At 35.3% G+C, this 13,562-nt stretch overlaps 1 protein-coding gene across 7 annotated transcripts in view; it reads left to right on the top strand.

Annotated features, from left to right (window-relative positions):
- RBM26 (RNA binding motif protein 26) overlaps window positions 1-13,562 on the top strand; it is an 85,936-nt gene that overhangs the window by 27,892 nt on the left and 44,482 nt on the right. For 3 of the 7 annotated variants that reach the window (XM_021712957.1, XM_008059188.2, XM_021712958.1), the window contains exons 4-10: window positions 2,153-2,241; window positions 3,063-3,280; window positions 5,186-5,446; window positions 6,016-6,255; window positions 6,699-6,839; window positions 7,526-7,666; window positions 13,344-13,455. In XM_021712957.1, coding sequence (XP_021568632.1) covers window positions 2,153-2,241; window positions 3,063-3,280; window positions 5,186-5,446; window positions 6,016-6,255; window positions 6,699-6,839; window positions 7,526-7,666; window positions 13,344-13,455 — 1,202 coding nt within the window. Of the gene's footprint in view, window positions 1-2,152; window positions 2,242-3,062; window positions 3,281-5,185; window positions 5,447-6,015; window positions 6,256-6,668; window positions 6,840-7,510; window positions 7,667-13,343; window positions 13,456-13,562 lie in introns of all 7 variants that reach the window. The other 4 variants (XM_008059186.2, XM_021712956.1, XM_021712954.1 and 1 more) reach the window with 2 other exon arrangements.

A 13,562-nucleotide genomic window follows, 5' to 3' on the forward strand; every position in this document is an offset into this window, starting at 1 on the left:
GGCATAGTGTGTGGCACATGATAAGGTGTTAGTAATTGATAACTGCTGTAATTGTTGAGAGCTGTGGATGATGTGGTTGTAGTTGTGTGTAGTTTCTCCTTTCATGCTCTTTTCCCATACTATATAAGTAATACAGTTTATTATGTAATAATATATATATAATATTATAAAATAGTCTCTCTTTTATATCTGTATCTGAATATATTTACACACAGTTTTATAAACACACACCCTAACTCCCTCCGCTCACATGTACATACACATAACCTTCCAGTCAGCTCTATCTGTAAGAGAAGACAGAAATGTAATTTTTAACTGAGTATATTATATACCTAACAGTATAGGGTTTCTGTTAGTAAGGTAGAAAGGAATAGTGACTTTTGGTTTTTTCCTCCCCTTGCACTCTTTTTCCAGATTATATAAGTAGCAATAATATGTACACATATGTTATGTAACTTTTCAATGTATTTTTATTTCTGCATCTGAATATATTTACATACATGTATATGTCTATATTTTAATACTCATATTTGCGCATACACATATAATATCCCAGTCAGTTTCATCTTCAGGGAAGACCAGAAGTGTAATTTTATAACTGAGTAGATTTTATACCTAACAGTATAGGGGCTCTGTTAGTGAGGAAGAAAAGGACAATGGGTATTGTGTTGGCAGTTGCTTATGTCACACAGAGATATATAATAATTAAGTTTGGCCCGCTGACTTCTTGCCAACTTCTAGTTGATTTTTAGAATTTTACTATTACACATTAAGTTTTAATTTTTAAAAAATCTTGAGTAAAAGTCATAGGCCCTTGGTTTGAGAAGCAATCTTCCCCTAAATCGAGTTAATGGCAAAGCCCGAGTCTTATATCTATTGATGCAGTAGTACTTCATCACTGTTGTCTTGACCAATTATGGAGGATATTCTGATCTTTCAGAATTGTCAAAATGCCAGATGGCAATCTGGGTTTAAGTTGCTGTGGGTGCACTAAAATTTTGCAGATGGGCATATGCAATATATTGATCTGTCAGCATATTACTTGCAAGAGTGCGTTGAGGTAAACAGAAAGTAAAGAGTGTGTCAGGAGGGTAGTATTAGTACCAGTTTTTGTCTGGGTTGGGAGGAGAGCTGAAGTAGGTAGTATGAAGAGAACAAAAGTACTTTAGGAAAAAAAGGCAAGCTGTTGAAAGAATGCTTTAAAGATTATTTCTCTGGATTTGGTTTGTTAATAGGTTTCCATTTAATTTCTCATCAAAGTGGCAGAGTTTTGATGGTGAGAGGCTATTACTCAGAGATGCTGGAATAGCTGTCATAAACTGGAACTTATATACCCTGCTGTAGACTACCTGCATAAGAATCTTTTAGGGTTTTCATTAAAATGCAAAATCTTAAACCTTGTTATACTTATAGAAGATACCTGTTCAGTATTTCCTCAATTTGTTTAACTTCTAAATCTTTTTTTCCTAATAATCCAGAATAACAATGACTCAACATTGTTCTTGGCATTACTGCCTGGAGAAGGTAGCACTGTTCAAGAGAATGTTTTCCAGGGTTACTTTCTGATAGCTATATAATATATGTTATATCATAGATAATATAATATACTAATATAGTTTGTTTCCGTTGTAGGAAACAGAAATGTATAACTGTCATGCTGCTATGAAAAACCAGAGAACTATTTCACCTTATATGTTCTTTTCACAGATATTCTTTTTTTATGACTTGGTTGGTTCTAATGCATTCTTCTGTATTCCTTGATGTTTGTGTTACCAGACAAAATTTATGAAAGCAAAACATAAATGAATGTTAGACTTTTGAAAGAAGGAATAAAATTAGTTTTCTATTAATTATGTTAAAATGAGGACACTTGCATAAAATGTTTTCTCACCACTATTATCTAAAATTAGCATTTATGAGTTTCTTTACCATTCACTTTCAGTGGACTCTCTTTTATGGTTAAATTAAATGATTGAACTTTGTAGAGAAATTTATTTTGTTTAAATACTTGGAGACAAATTTGCTCTTATATTAATGAATTTTAATGTTAATTAAATATTAATGAAGTCATTGAAATAGTAACATAGCTGTTTAAGACTGTTTAACAGTAGAATCACTGTTGCTAAATTTTACACTTTTTTGTGTATGTCAGATAACTAAGGAGGAAGAGCGAGAGAAGAAATTTTCTAGAAGACTAAATCATAGTCCTCCCCAGTCTAGCTCCCGATATAGAGAAAATAGGTGAGTGGTTCACTGAACTATGCTCAATGTTAAGATTTTGGTTATCTTTTACATGAATGTTTATATTTTGATTATCTGTTACATGAGGCAAACAATATTTCTTATTAGTCTAGAAAAGTATAACTGGGTTTGTCTGTAAAGAAAATCTAGGTCAAATTTGTAAATCTTGGATTGAGATTTAGAACATGCATGACATACATTAGTTGTTATTTTATTTCTAACTTGAAATTTCAGTGGAATCTTAACGTTTGACTCTTCTTTTTGGTTGAAGTTTACCTTTAGTGTGATTAAGTTGTTTTTCTCAAGACTTTAAAAGCATTTAGATTATAATACATGTGATACATGCCTGTAAGTATAAGACTATATGTACAAGACGGTAATATTCTGTATGTCCTATAAGAGAAATGTAGAAGTGCCTTGATGTACAGATGCCTAAACGTATAGATGCCAATGTATAAGACTAAAGATAAAGATTTGGTAGCACGTGCCTGCAGTTCCAGCTACTTGGAAGGCTGAGGCGGAAGGCTTGCCGGAGCCCAGCAGGTTGAGGCTGCGGTGGCCGGGAGTGGCCACTTTGCACTCCGGTCTGAGCAGCAGAGTGAAACTCCAACTCAAAAAAAAAGAAAAAAAAAGTTTTTTTCTTTTAAAAGAGTTTTAAAGTACTTAAACTCCGTTTTGTTTTCAATTGTTTAAGTTTTCTATATTTTGATGGTAGTATAAAAATTTATGTTAGAACAATTAAATAACAATTTTTGCATTTAATTAGTTTTCGGTATTCACTTAAAAATAACTTATACAGAAGGGACTGTTTATTTCTTTAGAAGTCGTGATGAGAGAAAAAAAGATGATCGTTCTCGCAAAAGAGATTATGATCGAAACCCTCCTCGAAGAGATTCATATAGAGATCGATACAATAGAAGACGAGGGCGGAGTCGTAGTTACAGCAGGAGTCGAAGTCGAAGCTGGAGTAAAGAGAGGCTTCGTGACAGAGATAGAGATAGAAGCAGAACTAGAAGCAGAAGCAGAACACGAAGCAGGGGTAAGTGATGCATGTATATGTATGTTTTGGTTACCATTTTTTATTGTGAAAGACTGATTATTTTTTTGAGTCAGGGTTTCACTCTGTTGCCCAGGATGGAGTGCAGTGGCATGTCATGGTCATCGCAGCCTTGACCTGCAGGACTCAGGTGATCCTTTCGTCTCAGCCTTCCAAGTAGCTGGAACCACAGGCATATGCCACCACTCCCAGCTAATTTTTTGATTTATTATAGAGGCGAGATCTTGCCATGTTGTTCAGGCTGGTCTCGAACCCCTAGGCTCAGTCAGTCCTCTCACCTCTACCTCCCAAAGTGCTGGGATTACAGACATGAGCCACCACCCACGGCTAAAAGACTCTATATTTAAGGATTTTAAATATTACTTAACATTTTGTCAATGTCATCTTCATTTTTTCTATTGTGATATATTTTATGGTCCAAATGAATGCTTTTAAAATTTTTTTCTTTAAAAAATTTTATTCCATGCAAATTGAAATCACAATTAATTACTGCTGCGTGTTCAACAGGATGTCCACAATGAACACCACTGTTTTTATGTTGGTGAGAGTGTAGATAAACTGGAACTCCTTGGGAAGTACTTGGAGTGTGTTAAAATGTTAACCTAGGCCAGGCCAGCACTTTGGGAGGCTGAGGCGAGTGGATTGCCTGAGCCTGCAGGTTTGAGACCAGCCTGGGCAACTTGACAAGACCTCGTCTCTACCATAAATCAAAAATTAGCTGGGTGTGTTAGCACGCGCCTGTAGTTCCAGCTACTTGGAAGGCTGAGGCAGAAGGATATACTGAGGTGGAAGGATCACCTGAGTCCAGCAGATTGACAGTGGGGTGGCCGTGAGTATGCCACTGCACTCTAGCCTGGGTGAAAGAGTGAGACTCTAACTCAAAAAAAAAAAAAAAAAAAAAAAGAAAAAAAATGTTAACCTAACACCTAGCATATGATTTCAGCCATTTCACTTCTTGGTATTTATCTAAAAGAATTGAGAGTATGTTTACACAAAGATTTGTACACAAATGTTCATAGCAGTTTTATTTGTCATAGTCAAAAACTAGAAACAACTCAAATATCCATCAACAGGTGAATGGATAGACATATAGTAATATATCCACACGATAACATGAATAAAAAGGAAAGAGCTATTGATACATGCACCATAATGGATGAATTTCCAGATAATTATGCTGAATGGAATAAGCAGGATAAAAGTACATACATGCATAAAATTTTAGAAAATCCGAGCTCAGTGGTGATGGCAGAAAGCAAACTAGTGTTTGCCTGAGATGAAGTAAAGGAAGGATGGATTAGAGATTACAAAGGTGCATAAGGATACTTCTGGGGGTGATGAGTGTGTTCATCATTCCAATTGTGGTGCTGGTTTCACAGGGTGTATACATTGATTAAAACTTATTAAATTGTACGTTACATATGTTCAGCTTATTGTATATTAGTTATACCTAAAAACTACAAAAACAATTGAACATTTTTTATGTCAAATGTATATTTTTATAAGAGTATGTAATTTTCAACATGTATAATTTTTCAATATATATTACATATATTTATGTAGCTGGAACTTCACTTCCACCATGCCTGGATAGTTTTTGTGATTTATTGTAGAGACAAGGTCTCACCAAGTTGCCCAGGCTGGTCTCGAATCCCGGGATTCAGGCAATCCTCTCACCTCAGCCTCCCAAAGTGCTGGGATTACAGGCTGAGCCACCGTGCCCGGCCGTGTGTTTTTTTTTGTTGTTGTTTTGTTTTAAAGAAAAAGAGAATTGTGTAGAATTAAACTGTTCCTCTGTGTTTAGCGAAAATGTTACTGTTTCTTAGATCCGAGATATGGTTTTTAAAATAGAATGTAGTTTTATAAGTCATTTATCTTTTGTTGCAGAAAGGGATTTGGTAAAACCTAAATATGACCTGGATAGAACAGATCCATTAGAAAATAATTATACACCAGTCTCTTCAGTACCTAATATTTCATCTGGTCACTACCCTGTACCTACTTTGAGCAGCACAATTACAGTAATTGCGCCTACTCATCATGGTAATAACACTACCGAAAGTTGGTCTGAATTTCATGAAGACCAGGTGGACCATAACTCTTACGTGAGACCGCCAATGCCAAAGAAACGGTGTAGAGACTATGATGGTAAGTCTTTCAACTGTTTCATGGGGTATTGAATTAATATTTCCAGTTGCCTAAATTCTGTTAATGTGTGTTATGTAGTTACTCAAAGACTTACCTCTGATATTGGAAATAGTGAGAAATTAGTCCTAATCTCTTCTTGAATTCTCAATATCATTGAAACTGTCACTGATTATTTATTGAGTATCAATTTAAATATAGTATTTATTTGCAGGTAAGTTTAATATATTGTTGGAGTTTGCCAAACAGGAATAAATATCAGGGAATCTGTTACTGGAACATTCTTGACAAAACTCATTTTCTTTAGAATGAATGATTGGAATGTAAGTAGGACCTAGAAATGTAAATACTACCTATGTTTGAATTTTATAAAAGAATTGAGTAAGTATTTATATTATTGGAGGAGATGGAGTGTTATAATGAGCAGATGAAATGGTTAATTATACCTTTTTTCAGTATTTTGTTTAATATTAAAAATATTTATATTTTAAAATATCTTACTCTGGTAACTTAGAGAAAATTTATATTTTCAGTGCTTTTCACATTTCTTTCTAACTATTCTTACCTTTTAGAAAAGGGTTTTTGTATGAGAGGAGACATGTGTCCATTTGATCATGGAAGTGACCCAGTAGTTGTAGAAGATGTGAATCTTCCTGGTATGCTGCCTTTCCCAGCACAGCCTCCTGTTGTTGAAGGACCACCACCTCCTGGACTTCCCCCACCTCCACCAATTCTTACACCCCCACCTGTGAATCTCAGACCCCCAGTACCACCTCCAGGTCCATTACCACCCAGTCTCCCACCTGTCACAGGTGAATAAATATGTTTGCTTTCCTGTATTTGTTAACTAGCCATTTATAGTCTTTTTATAAAGTTAATCGTTTGGATTATTACATTAAAAATAATTAAAGGAATCTGAGAGATGCCTGATAAAAACTAAAAGCGGTGTATTCCCATTTGGAATATACCTCTACTTTGCAGGCTACGCCAAACCAGTTACTGTGGTTTGGAGTGGCCCTGTGAGTTAAGTATGTCACTGATAAACCCCTGCTGCCTGCAGTTCTTTATAGCTTAAGGCAAACCTGTTTTGGAATGCATTAAAAGAATATTTGACCCTATAAAACTAATTTTGTTGTAAGAGCTTAGTTTTTGTAGATATTATAGTATGATAAATGGAATATTATGTTTGAATATGCAATAACTTATTTTATTTGTTTGCTTTCAGATGATATTTCTTATTCTTTGGTTTTGACAGGACCACCACCTCCACTTCCTCCTTTGCAGCCATCTGGCATGGATGCTCCCCCAAATTCTGCAACCAGTTCTGTTCCTACTGTAGTAACAACTGGCATTCATCACCAGCCTCCTCCTGCTCCACCCTCTCTTTTTACTGCAGGTGCAGTTTTGGCCCTTTCTTTGTTTATAATATAGTTTTATTTATTTTTTATTTATTTTATTTATTTTATTTATTTTTTGAGTTGGAGTCTCACTCTGTCGCCCAGACTGGAGTGCAGTGGCCGCTCCCGGCCACTGCAGCCTCGCCTGCTGTGCTCCAGTGATCTTTCCGCCTCAGCCTTCCGAGTAGCCGGAATTACAGGCATGCGCTACCATGCCTGGCTGATTTTTTTGATTTATTGTAGAGATGAGGTCTCGCTGCCCAGGTGGGTCTCGAACCCGTGGGCTCAGGCAGTCCACTCACCTCAGCCTCCCAAAGGCGCGGGATTACAGGCTGAGCCACCGAGCCCGGCTATAATATAGTTTTAAAGCAGAGTTTAGATGAGGAATTTAAAAATATCTAGAACTTTAATTGCTCTGTCAGGATTCTTTTTCTCACTAAAATTACATAGAATGTAATGTCATGGTGAATGTACAGTAAATTCTGTTATGTTTTTTTAAAAAACTTACGGTTTCTTTTTAATAACATTTTCTTTTTATAAAGCAAAGTTTTAAAAATACATATAAAATGTGTTAGTTATATATTAATAAAATGTTACATTGTTTACTTTTTCTGTTATCAGTATGAAAAAAATTATCACGTAGAGTTTTATAATTGTTTTTTAATTACAGTTTTTGTATTACCAGATACATATGACACAGATGGCTACAATCCTGAAGCCCCAAGCATAACAAACACTTCCAGACCTATGTACAGACACAGAGTGCATGCACAAAGGCCTAACTTGATAGGACTAACATCAGGGGATATGGATTTGCCACCCAGAGGTACTATAATTAATATTTTCTTCCTAATATCAAGAGTGAGAAAACATCTGTGAAGAGTATGTGGTCCTGCATTTCTTAGAGTTGAAGAAGGGATGGTGATTTTATGTTCTGAATCCTTTGGTCTCCCATGAGAGAAAATGTAATGTGTGGTTTCATATCTGTGGTATAGGTGGTCCTTTATTTTGCTATTCAACAGGTAAAGGCATTTGTAAAGGTACATGTTTTTTCAGGGTTTTTTTGGTTGTTGTTGTTTGTATTTTGTATCGTTTTTAGTCTTAATTGGTTCTCCTAAACTCTTGAGACTAGTGCTTTAATTCTTAAAGATAAGTTTATTTCTAGTTTGGATAATAAAATTATCTGTACAAACTTGTCCTTCATATAATTTTATTTTTGTTTACTTTTAACATGTTGAAATTTGATATTTGTGTGCTTGTAATATTTTTAGGCAAAGGAAGTTACGTAGTTATGTGTTAGGAAGTGACTCATCTTTTAACATTTTTTTTTAGAGCAAACAGACTTTTGGATAAAATTTCTAAAAGAGAGTTTAGTCACAAGCCAGGCAGCAAAGGGCTGTACTAAAGGTGTAAACTGATAAGAAGTTTCAGAGGAGGGACAGGGTTCACATTAATTTGAAAGATTTTCTACAGATGACATTTGATACAGCAAAGTGACATATTGGAAAATATTGCCTGGATTAATAACAGTATTTCTTTTTTCCTAGCCACCTCAATTAAATTTTTTATTTTTTGAGTCGGAGTCTCATTGTCACCTAGACAGTAGTGCAGTAGCATAATCATGACTTAATACAGCCTTGACCTCCCTGTCAGTCCTTTCTCTTCAGCCTCCTGAATAGCTAGGATTGCAGGTATATGCCACTATGCCTGGCTACTTTTTTTTTTTTTTTTTTTTTTTAGAGGCAGGGTTTGTAGAAAAAACATTACTTAGGTTAGTCTGAAACTCCTGGTGCTTCTGCCTCAGCCTGCCAAAGTGTTGGAATTATAGGTGTGAGTCACTGTACCCAGCCTTAAATCTCATTTTTTTCTAATCTTTCCTTACTATCTTACCTAATTAGAATAAAAATGCATGCCTCATCAGTGTGAATGAAAGTATAATTTATTTAAATAAGTTACAGTGCCTAATGTGTTTTAGTAAACTTGTGATTATTTACACTGTGTTTTTTTATTTGTTCTTTGAAAACTATCAGATTTTGAGCATCTTCCTTGAAGGTTTGAAGAACTTTTTGTGATGGAGGTGTTAGTTCAAATTTATATTTTCTTTGAGATCATAGGACAACATCTAATATGGATGCCCCCAAATTCGCCTTGAAGAATTGCAATAGCTATCATTGACAATAAAAAAGAATTTTTTAAAAGCAGTGTCTTTGTAAAGGATACAGATAGCTTGTAATTGAAAAGTAGTCACTTAAGATTGTAGCTGTTTGTGATGTATACTCTGAATCTCTCTCTGACCTGGCTGGTTCACAGAAACCCTTTTTCCTTCTTTGGGTCACAATTCAGCACTTAGTTTCTTTTCACCATACCAATATTTCTTACTTTTACTGGGAATTTTCACTTCAGGTCATCTCTTTTACCTTGCTGCTTTAGAATGACATAAATATATGCCACTACAGATCAGTATTCGTTAGATCCATTCACATGCAAGGCCAATTTCTGATTATGATCAAGAAAAGGAAGAGAAATGTGTCTATAAATCTTATCATGTAGATGTTGGAGTTATGGTAATTTCAGTTCTTCATGCATACCGTTACAAGTTATAGGAAATGGCTCTATTGATAAATGTCTGGCATACCTACTTAGAAATTTGAATGTCTTTTCTCATAGAGTCACTGTTGTACATGGTGATTATTTTTGTACTGTTCTTTAGATACATCATGTACTATTTTTGTGAGCTAGTTTAGGAATATATACTCCATTAATAACAGTGTTTTTATGTACCAAGCAACTGATTTAGTAACCCATTTAAATTGAGGATTGCCTGTAGGACTTGAATTTCTTTATCTTTTTTCAGTCCTCTCCCTTCTCTCCCATATGTTCTCATCTATTCTCTGTTTGGGTTTCAAATGTAATGTCCTGGATTATGACAAATATATAAAAAAACTTTTAATATTGTTAATTAAATAATTATTACATATTCCTAATAACCTGTAGATGGCCTTAATTTAATATGTCATAGACTGTTATGTGGTAGTTATACTTATGTGCTTACTAATTTAAATCTTGATGTGCAGTTGTCATTATTAAACAAATGAAACAACTTTAGGCTCTTTGATGCATTGGAATTACTAATGTAAAAGCAACCTAGAGGCCCTGACAGTTATTCTTTCCAGAGTTCTAGGAGGTAGAGAACTTGATAGGTGATCCTGTGATTGGATATAGACAGGAGGAAGGGTTAAGTAGTTTTCCGTTTGCAGTTAGCAAAACTGATGCTGATGATTAAAGAAGAAAAACAATTTATTAAAAGGCTAGCCAGGCTCGGTGGCTCAGCCTGTAATCCCGCGTCTTTGGGAGGCTGAGGTGAGTGGATTGCCTGAGCCCGCGGGTTTGAGACTGGGCAGGCGAAACCTCATCTCTACAATAAATAAAAAAAATTAGCTGGGCATGATAGTGTACACCTATAGTTCCAGCTACTTGGAAGGCTGAGGCGGAAGGATCGCCAGAGCCCAGCAGGTCGAGGCTGTGGTGGCTGGGAACAGCCACTGCACTCTAGTCTGGGCGACAGTGAGACTCCAACTCAAAAAAAAAGACTGTTGGGAGAAAACACATTACATAAAACTGTTAGCCCATTTGCTGATTATATACCAAGAGGAACTTGCTTCTGTGTTTTTAATAGCCCTCTTTTAAATAAATACCAATGAAAGGGAATCTGAATGAGAGAATATAGCTGAGTTGATACAAACTCATCTCAGTTGCCAGAGGAAAAACACATACTGCCTCTCTTAGTAAGCCTTCAGGAAGAGAACGTATTAAAGGAAAGAAAGATATTGGATAGCTTATAGATTTTCCAAAAGGACCAGTGAGCCAGGCTTGGAAGACAGGAATAAGACCAAAAATCCTATTGTAGAACTAGTACTGTGAAGGTACCACTGGACAAAGAAACTACAGCTTGCATCCCAGTGCTAGATAGGGGATTTTTCTGTTCTCCCTACTTTGGAGGTGTTAGATAAGTCAGAGTTAGCCAGAGAAAGGGGATAGATGAAGCACATGCACCCCATGATACTTCTGAGAAACTGAAAGAACTTTGGAACAGAGGAAGTAGGAAATGTGGAGGGAGGTAAGAGACCAAATTAAAAACATTGAAATAATTTTAGAATAGAGGCGATAGCTAAATGAAGGTAATAACAGTGAGGTGAAAAGACATAAGTTTAGTGGAAGGAACTGACCAAATTGTGTTCAATTGTGGGGCTTAGAAAGGCGATAATGAAGAGGATGAAATTAGACACCAAGTTTCTGTCTTGGATAATTGGGCAGATTACCCATGAGAAGAATAAATTTGGAAGGAAGATACATTTAGTTTTGAAGGTGTTTAATTTGTTGTGCCTATAGGGCATTTCAGTATAAATGTCCAGTGGGAGATAAGAAATGGAAGTCTGAGGTCATGAGAGACAGCTGACTAGAAAATATAGATTTTGGAATAAAGAATATGTTGATAGAACATTATCTCTTAATTTTTTTCTTCTGTCCCATTACAACAGTGGGAGGTAAAAGGATATGGAAGTCTGTAGGTCTGACTTATATAGGTGCTAAAAACATTGCTCATGTATTTCCAATATCTTCCTACCTTGGTCCCCTGTACCCACCGAGAATTACTGAAAAAGATGAATGCAGCCATGGTAGTAGATACGAAAGATGTCTGGGGGAGATTGTGTAGAGTGACACGAGAAGCTCAAGTATAACTTGACGAATGCCAGCATCAAAGTAAATAGACCAGAAAAGTGGGAACTTAAATAAAAAACTGAGAAAAATGAAGCCAAAAAGGCACAAAAGCAGGGAGTAGAGATTCCTAAAAACCTAGGGAAAATAATATGTAAGAAGGATAGGAAGGTGATCATCAGCAGCAAATGCTTGAGGGACCCAGAAAAGGATTGAGGCATAGTCATGGGCTTAAGCAACAAGTTAGGATATCAGTGATTTTAGCATGACCAAGTCAAGTGCAGTAATGGGAACACCTGCCAGTTTTCAGAGTATTAGTGAGTGAGTGGGTGGTAAGGAAGCAAATGTGAACATTTCTTAGGAAATGGCTGTGGGGGTAAGGAGAGGGAAAATGCTGTTGGTAAAGGGAAAAGTGGTTTTATGAGGCTTTCTTTTTTAAAAAAAATGGAATAATTTGACCTGTAATGTTTAAACATTGTTGATGGGAAGTGCCAGTGTTGTGGGAAAGGTTGAAGGTGGAGGAAAGCAGCAGGGCTTTAGGGCATTTTGAGTCTCTGTATGTATGTCATATTTGGAGAGTCACAAATCAAATATGATTGGGGTGATTGGGAAATTGGTAGTTTCATTAATAGAAGTGTTTAAGAGAGATAAAAAATAGGTTTAATATGAGGATAGTTTGAATGTTGTACAGACTGTGTTTTGAGATACTTATAGAATTTCTAGAAGAAGCTGAAAAGAGAAAACCAAAAATTTAGAAATTTTGAATTGGGTCTCTGTGTGAAATAGAGATTAATTTGATCTCCTGCACGGAGATCATAATTGTAACCATGAGAGAGATTGTGCTGAAACAGATCCTCAGTTCTTTTGGTTAGTTATGTGTTTAGAAATATGTAAGAATGGCATTTTATGCAATTTATCCATCTTTAAAAAAGGAATTTTTAAATTGTATTTTTCTATTTGGATTAAGGTTTATGTATTTTAAACTTTGGAGTCATTTGGGATTAACAGAATGGGTGGACTGTGTTCACTAAATGACATCTAAATAAATATAAAATGTTGAGAGTAAAAGATACTTATGGCTCTTTTGCAAAACAGTATTTTCTTTTTTAAAATAGGCATGGTTTTCCTTATGTTCATCTGTTGCTGTTTAAATAAGAAACTTCACTCATAAGCTAGGAGTTCTCAAAGGTTATTAGATTAGTATTACATTTTGAATCTTTTAGATTGTGCATTTGATTTCAAAACACACATTTAAAGGTGATTTATTTATTACTCATATTTGTGGTAAGAGGCATAAGTTAAGCACAGTAAGACATTAATTATCAACAACAATAATAAGACAGAACAATTATAACAATATACTGTAATAAAAGTTATGTGAACATGGCCCCTCTCTTTCTCTCTGAAATCTCTTATTATCCTCTACTCACCTTTCTTCTTGGGATGATGTTAGATGATAAATACCTATGTGATGAGATGAAGTGATGGAGTAGGAAGGCGTAAGATTTTATCATGCTACTCAGAATGGCCAGAAGTTTAAAACCTATGAAGTGTTTATTTCTGCAATTTTTAATTTAAGATTTTTGCACTGCAGTTGATTTGTGGATAATTGAATTGAAACTGTGGAAGGTGAAACTTGATGATAGAAGACTACTGTACATTTATTTATTCTAAAATATGTTTGAACAAAAAGCCAGGACTTTTTCAATATGAATCTAAAGAACTAGCTGTGATCAACAGAAAATATTAACCTATGCTTTCTTTTATTTTCTTTTGCTTTAAAACAGAAAAACCCCCTAATAAAAGCAGTATGAGGATAGTAGTGGATTCAGAATCAAGGAAAAGAACTATTGGTTCTGGGGAGCCTGGAGTTCCTACAAAGAAGACTTGGTTTGATAAGTAAGCTGACAAGAGAAAGTTGTGGAATTTGATGTGTACTGATTTTTGGGGATCATTACTGTATTATTATGACAATGTAGTACTTTTTTTTCCTCAAAAAATATTAT

This window comes from Carlito syrichta, unplaced genomic scaffold (assembly GCF_000164805.1).
Source record: "Carlito syrichta isolate Samal-C Ts95f unplaced genomic scaffold, Tarsius_syrichta-2.0.1 Scaffold303785, whole genome shotgun sequence".
Lineage (NCBI taxonomy): Eukaryota > Metazoa > Chordata > Mammalia > Primates > Tarsiidae > Carlito > Carlito syrichta.